This window comes from Curcuma longa, chromosome 18 (assembly GCF_044706935.1).
Source record: "Curcuma longa cultivar G26 ecotype Majalengka, Jawa Barat chromosome 18, ITB_CL_G26_1.1, whole genome shotgun sequence".
NCBI lineage: Eukaryota > Viridiplantae > Streptophyta > Magnoliopsida > Zingiberales > Zingiberaceae > Curcuma > Curcuma longa.
In genome coordinates this window covers 938,705-946,214 of record NC_133878.1, presented here as the reverse complement: position 1 = coordinate 946,214, position 7,510 = coordinate 938,705, and the positions used below count along the sequence as shown (strand labels likewise).

Sequence of the window (7,510 nt, the reverse complement as noted above, 5' to 3'; positions counted from 1 at the left end):
TTTGCATTGCTGTTACACTATTTTATGTTGTTAACTCTATTTTACAGGACTATTGTTATTACTATTGTGCTAATTTTATCTCCCAGAAAATAGAGTATTTGTTATATCGAGAGGTGTCCTAAGATAATTACCTTATGGTTGTATTATTTATTTGATAAATAGAAATTTACTATTTGAGTGCATATCCTCTATGTGTTTGATTGAATTTTAAACTTATTTACTGAATACCCGCAATATGATTCATATTATGAGATAGTTTGTGATTGGATCATAACAAGTGAGCATCTTTACATGTGCAATTATGAATGTATTTAAATTATTCCTAGTCGATGAATTGATGAACACAAATGTCATCGATTCTGTTGAGACTAGCATGTTTTAAACTCCTTGGTTTTCTAAACAGTTATTCTCATTGGATGGAGGCATTGGATGTTGAGAGTTAACGTAAATGCTAGTTAGAGATAATTAGTTTATTGAAGTGATCTGCTATCAGATTTCATAAGGTTATATGCATATAGAGATATGTCAATGAAGATCTCTGTGCATTTGAAGTACGAATTTCCTTTGACTTATGATATTCAAGTCATTTTGGTTAGAAGGCTTATACTTTGACAACTTAAGCAAACATCTCCAAGGAGGTGTAGATCTGAGATAATTGGGTGTAAGTTGAAATGATCGAAAGTGTTTGGATAGCCTACAAAAAATTCACTGCTCTTTGAAAAGGAGATGTATACTCTGTACCCGTTTGTCAGGATTGTTACTTGAAGTTTTTGGTCAAAGCATTGCATATCAAGAGTATAATACTGTTGGATACATGTAAAAGTAATTTGAATTCACAAGATAAGAAAGTAAGCTTGGGTTAGGTGTGACGTAGTCAACCTAGTGGGGACTGACACATATAAATTATGTTCTGAACTACGCGGGTATAAGACGATGAAAGGAACGAGACACATTTTATTGTAATTATTGAAAGGGTTTAGAGATAATTCTGAAATCAATCATTGAATTTTCAATCAATTGGAGGTCATGATGTATTATTATGTGTCACTTATGATCGTTCTATAATTAATGATTAATTACGAACGACTAACATAGTCGGGAATCTATTGGGTCATACACACTACAAGTTTCTCCGAAAGATTTAAAACGAGTTTGAGAATTGAATTCTCAAAATGAGAGAAATAAAGTCTTGTTGGATCGAACAAAGGGGCAACGATGATAGAATTCATCTTATGAAGATGAAGTGAACTAAATGGTTTGGTTTTGATGGAAGATACTTTGGCAGATCAGAAGCGATGATATGTTTCGTCTTATAAAGATGAAATAAACTAAATCAGTTCGGCTCTGATCGGAGGTATTTTGGTTATTGAACCAAACGATTTAGTTATGAACCAATTTAGACCAACGTGCATGGTTTGGTTTTGAATTAAACTTAAGTTAATCGACATATGAGTTTTGAGTATTGAGTCAAGAGATGGAGTTTTGTATTGGATCCAAACCCAATAAAATGTTATATGAGATATAATATCGAATAGGAATAGGCGGTTGGTATTAAATCCTAATAGTTAGGATTAATTACAACCATTCAAACCTTACCTCTCTTAAACCTAGTTTGCTATAGTACTAGTTCGGTTCGCAACAATGAACCCTAGGGATTGAACCCGATTCAACCTTTTTTTTTCTCCTTCGATCAGCCGTTGTACATAAAAGAGGCAACGAATCGCAACTTCGTCGGTGTGAAAATCGAGTGAGATGCTATTTATAGCCTCCCTTGCCGCCAGCAAGCGAAGGATAAAGAAACCCTAGCACCCCCTCCACGCTAACCTCGGATTGCAAGTTTGTTGAGCCTTGGAATCGCGATTCGCTGGCTGCTTAATTCACATTTTCGCAATCGAAAACCTAGGCCTTTCGGTAGCTGCTCAGCGTCGACCAGTGAGAGGAGAATCCCGGCCACCCCGCCTGCCTTCTTCCTCTCTTTCAATCGCCAGCCACCAAAGACTCCCAAAGTGTTCCTGCATTGTTGGGTTGCTGGTGAAGCACTGTTGCTGCCCACTAGTGAAGAGGTGTTGCCGGAGTTGCTGCCAGAGCGTTGGGTTGCCGCTGGGGTTAAGTACTTGGAAGCTTGGGCACTTTAAGAGATTTCTCCATATTCGTCGGAAAGGATTTCGGCCATCTACCCTACATCGACAGACAAAGGTTGACCACCAAAACTACACTGAGGAATATGATTGTCTGCGATAGTTAGAAAGCCTCAGAAAATGAATGCGACGTGTGTTGTTGCGTGTTTTCTGATATTAGAATTTTCTCTCGTATCAATCGTTGTTGATCGTCGGCAAGTACTGAAGATGGTGACACACTTGTGGTTTGGGAAGTCGTCAGATAAGAGCTTGGCGTGGATCACCGGTATAGGCGAAACTTTGACAGAGCCACTCGATTGATGTCATTCCCACTCAGTGTCATCCGTCAGGTATAGCTAGAATAAATTATTATTTTAAAATTTTTAATTTTCAGTTATGCGTGTGTTGTGAGTGTTGTAATAATTAGTTTTAACTATTATCTTTTCTTCTACTGCGCATGTTTGTGAAACGTGTAAACACACGCAACGCACTGGGCCGATTCTAATAGTATTCAGTTGACCAAATGGTTCGATCAATCGAATAGGGAGGTTTGGTCGACTAGATAAAAGAGATAAGGTCGAACTAGATATGATCCAATTTTAAAAAGAATCAACCGATTACTCGATTGATAGTAAGTATCAATTGACCAAACCTATATGTAAATAAAGGATCGAATGAGACAGAATCAGGATGCGAAGGAAATCCCTCAAGATCAGTTGACTGATAAGAAGGATCGGTTGATGGATCAAGTTGATTTTGAGGAGATACACTCTCATCGAATCATGAGCCAGGACTCGAACCTAGACATCATTGAAGCTCAGTCGGTCGATTAGGTTTCAATCAACCGATAAAGTCAGAAATCAAGCATCACATATACGAGATCTGATTGGGTTCAGTCAACTAATCAAAAGGATTGATCGTCCGATAAAAGTATATAAAATTGCCTCGACGATCAAGCTTAGAATACAATACTCACAAACAATCATTTTCATTCTCTTGCTCAAAAAGTTGTCCAAATTCTGCTTGTGTGATCCGGGAAGTGCCAAGAGGAGTGTTGTGACATTTGAAGCTTCGGACTGGATAACACTAGTTTGCTTGTTTATTATATGCTTATGCTTTAAGTTTATTACTTGTGCTTGTATCTTGCAAAATCTGTAAAGATTTCTCTGCCTTTGGAAAGTGTCCGGAAAGGAGAAAGAAAATAGTAGACTCACGCTTTGAGTGTATAATCTTGGATGTAGCACTTCTGGAGGGTATAAACCAAGTACAAATCTTTTGTGTTCTTTTTTTAGTTTCTATATTTCCACTATGCATACTAACTTTGATAGATAAGAAAGAACGACGAAAGAGAAGAGCATTATTCACCCTCTCTAGCTCAACTTCCCGGTCCTACAGTGTGTTCGCTCGCTGTTAGTGTCTATTATGCATTTCACCTGTGAGGGTGTTGTTAGTTCATACATCAGATAACATTTTACACTCCGATGATACTGACTCAAGTTATTCATTTCTTAGTTGATTTATCAATTTTAGACCATTGATATACATGCTGATACTCATAGGATTTATGATATTTATTTATCGAGATTATATCTTTGATGACTTGTATACTTGCTCATTAAATAATAAGAATTGAAAAGTTATCATGATAACAGATGATGATAATAATTTATAAATTTTAAATTTTAATATAAAAATACTATAAGATTATCGATATACATTTATGTATAAATGGAAAATTCTAAGAAAATTTAAAGTTGTAATAAGAAATTATACTTCCTTGACTTTTTAAATAAAATTAAATTTATATATATCTATTGTGATTATCCACTTAGCCATTTGGCTTACTGCCTGCTCTATCCTCCAGATTTGTAAGTGATCCGATCTAAGATCAAGAGGGGAGATGACTTAAATAAAGTAACTACGATACTTTTAATCCACTAGATACTAGTCAGTCGCTCTTCAAAGGAATTGGGCGTTAATTCTTGAGTAAGGAGATCTTCAAATTGGGGTATGAGACATAAAGAAAAAGTTAAGAGGGCAACCGAGTCGGAGCTCGGCTCAGCTATTCCAACGCTTAAGTCAGACTTCATAGAAAAGGTGGAGAAAATGAATGATAAGTAGACAATAATAAACAAAATGAATTGTTTATTTGAGTGTTGTAACCAATTACCTTTAAATTGAAAGTGAAAAGGTTGTCTTGGTTCTTAAAGGGTACACAGTTTTTTTTTTTTTGTTAAGGGACACCTCTCTTGGTGGTTAGCGCTTCAACAATCATGTTTGCTTGAAACGGACATTTTGACAACTATCAAGTTGAATCAGAGTTTTCATTTGGACAAATCACATTTGAATGTTGCTATGAAGGAATTGATTTGAGATCTTCTATCAGAAGGCAACTTGACTCGGAATCGATTTGATTAGACTTGAGCTTGACCTTAATTTGGCTTGATTGAACTCAAGATCAACCTAATTTGATCTAAGTTCATCTTGACTTTGACTTTCAACACAATTTGATTGTTGCCTTGACTATGCCATGTGATATGGACGTTCTTTACCATATCAATAGACACATACACTTTTTTAATATTATAATTGATTTCAATTTTAAATGGAATTGCTGAGCTACTGATTCTTGATATAATTTATTTTTTATTTTATTATATTTATGTTTTATTTCCTATGTCATTTTATCCATATAATTTTGTTGAATTTCGTAGTTTATATTATCAATGAGGTACCTCTTACGAAAATTACATTCCATGAGCATGACAATATTAGAGTACCACTCTAGGTTTAACTGCCTAACTATCCAAATTGCCGACAAGTTGATGCTTGTAATCATCTAGCAGTAAAGGTGCCTGAATCATGTTTCTCTTTATATATTGGATGCAATTCAAAAGTGTGTCAATAATTTTTTTTTTTAAAAAAAGAAGACTCCTCACCACACAAGTGACCGTTTCTAATCTCATTTTTTATGATTAGCACTGCTACATTTCACATTAAGCCCTAACCAAAGTCATCACATGATCTCAACTCTTCCCAACCTGCTTCTTTACGGCAAACAGGCCAGGGAACAATATCACATTCACCAAATAAGACCGCGATTACCTCATTTAATTATCAAGGTGAAAACAATTAATTGTCAACACCTAACGCCACGAGGAAACCGTGAGAAGAGGGCGGTCGCCCCACACCAGCGAGAGGAAGGGCGGGGTGCAGTCGAATAGGGAGTACTTGAAGCTGTAGTTGTAGTTCCAGAGGAGAAGCTTCGCCTGGCTCACCGCGTAGTTGCTCAGCGCCACGGGCTCGAAGCCGCAACGCTCCATCACGGCCGTCCATTCCTCCTTACCACACATCCGCACACGTCGGTTCTTCCCCTCGCCGGGGCCCACGGCTCCTAGGATCTGACGCCCGAAGATGAGCCGCTCCACCTGGGTGCGCTCGGCCGAGTTGCGCCCCATCGCCGGATCGAGAGAGTCGAACATAGCGCCGTAGTAAGCCAGCGCGGTGGCGTAGCGCTCTGCGAAGCAGGACTGGTTCAGACTCACCTCGTACTCGCCGAGCGTCACGACGCAGGGGGCGAGCGATTTGGTAACCCGAAGGACGCGCTCGACTGGCGCGGGCGATTCGCCGAGCAGGTGGTAGAGCTGGAGCATGAAGTTGATTGCCAGCGACTCGTCCGGGTCGACTCGGAAGGTGGTCGACGAGAGCTCCGAGATCGGGGTCAGGATGGGGTCGAACTCGAAATCCAGATCGAGGAGGGCCGCGAAGTCACCAAGACGGTTTCCGGTGGCAGCGAGAGACTCGGCGGGAGCTGTGCCAAGCGTTGGCGCGGGGATGCCAGAGATACGGACCTTTGAGGGTTTTCCGGCGGGTCTGGTGGCTAGGGCCTGGAGGAGTGCCGCCCACTGTACGCCCTGAACGATACCGAAATCGACGATGTGAATCCGCGATGCGGACTCGGTTGCTTCTAGGATCGCCTGATTTGCGGTTAGGTGTGCAAATTTGGAGTAAGGGCACGCATCGTTGAGTACCTTGTAGCAGAAAGTGAACTCCTCTGGAGTTGTGTCGAAGATGGAAATAGAATGTGAATGAGCTCCAAGGAGCCGCCCATAGAGGGCTTCCGCAAAGTAAAAGGCGACGCGTTCCGTCGGATCACCAAACTCGGAAGCAGATTCTCTGATGCGGATCAGGGATTTAGCAGCAAGATCGGGATCAGAATCGCCAAGCCGTGCGCACTCGAGTAGGCATTTAAAGAGGGGCGGCGACGAGGCGCTACTCTCTGGAACCTGATCTTGCAAGAGGGCGGCGGCGGCTCCAGTGTTCATGCTTGGTTCTGGGGGATTGCAGGACGGCGCTTCAGCCGCCGACGAAAGCAGGGTAGAGACGGGGGTGGCTTGGTGGTGTTGCTGGACCGGGGGAAGGGGAGGGATCTTGGAGGTTTCAGGGAAGAATGCGCGGTTGAGGTCGCCCGGGGATGACGGGAGGTTGATCTCCGCGGAGCAAGAGGGAAAACCCTCCCCAAAGAGGACCTCTGCTCCGCCTCCGGCGCCAGGCCAAGTGTCGCTAACCAGCACAGAGTTCACTGCGGGGGCCTCGCCGATAAGGCTTTCCATCCACTCATCCGTGTCGAACTCCGCGGCGACGGTTGATCCAAAGTCGGGGAGGCGGAAGGGCCCCTGATCAAGATGGCGGCCGCCACTGCGTGGAGAGAAGCCAGGGATGGGGTCGGCGGCGAAAGGATCAGCAAACCCACCGCCGGAGTCAGGGACGACGAAGGGCAAATGGTCCGCCAAGTGCTGGTGGTGAATGTGGTGCGAGGCCCAGGGCGAGTGGCTGGTGAAGGGGTTGACGGAGACGCCCAGTTGTTGCTGTTGTTGCTCTTGCTGCTGGCGCTGCTGTTGCTGTTGCTGCTGCTGAATGACCTGCTGCGCGATCGCCATTAGATTTCCGCTGTCGCCGCACATGTACGCCATCTCTTAATCTCCGCCGAGAAGCAACACCGAAGCGCACGCGATCGTCGTCGTTGATCAATGTCAGGCTCCTTGGAGCTCTGCTCCAACGCAGTGGGGGGAGTGAGTGTGTGAGTGCGTATGGAGCACGAGACGGGGAGGGAAGGCTGTGAGGGAGGAGATTTGAGGGCTGTGCGAGGGAGAGAAAGAAAGGTATGGATTGAAGAAAACAACCAACATTAGCAAGCTGGGTACACGAGGCGCAGTGAAACCAGCACTGGGGGAAAAACATAAAAGGGGGAAAAAAATTACTCCACGCTGGCAGCGCTCTCTTTGTCCCCCGCTCTGCTCGTTCAAGCTGCAATCCAGTGGTCTCGTCGCTATAGGCCCCCACCACGGCGGATACGCTCTCTCTCTCCAACCACGAGACAGCATTTTCCAAGC

General features: G+C 42.9%; 1 protein-coding gene across 1 annotated transcript; it reads right to left on the bottom strand.

Annotated features, from left to right (window-relative positions):
- Positions 1–5,054: 5,054 nt before the first annotated feature.
- On the bottom strand, positions 5,055–7,502 carry LOC141812234 (SCARECROW-LIKE protein 7-like). The gene has a single exon (XM_074700283.1). It carries the CDS (start codon positions 7,088–7,090, stop codon positions 5,264–5,266), a length of 1,827 nt encoding a protein of 608 aa, XP_074556384.1. The 5' UTR covers positions 7,091–7,502; the 3' UTR covers positions 5,055–5,263.
- Positions 7,503–7,510: the final 8 nt, after the last annotated feature.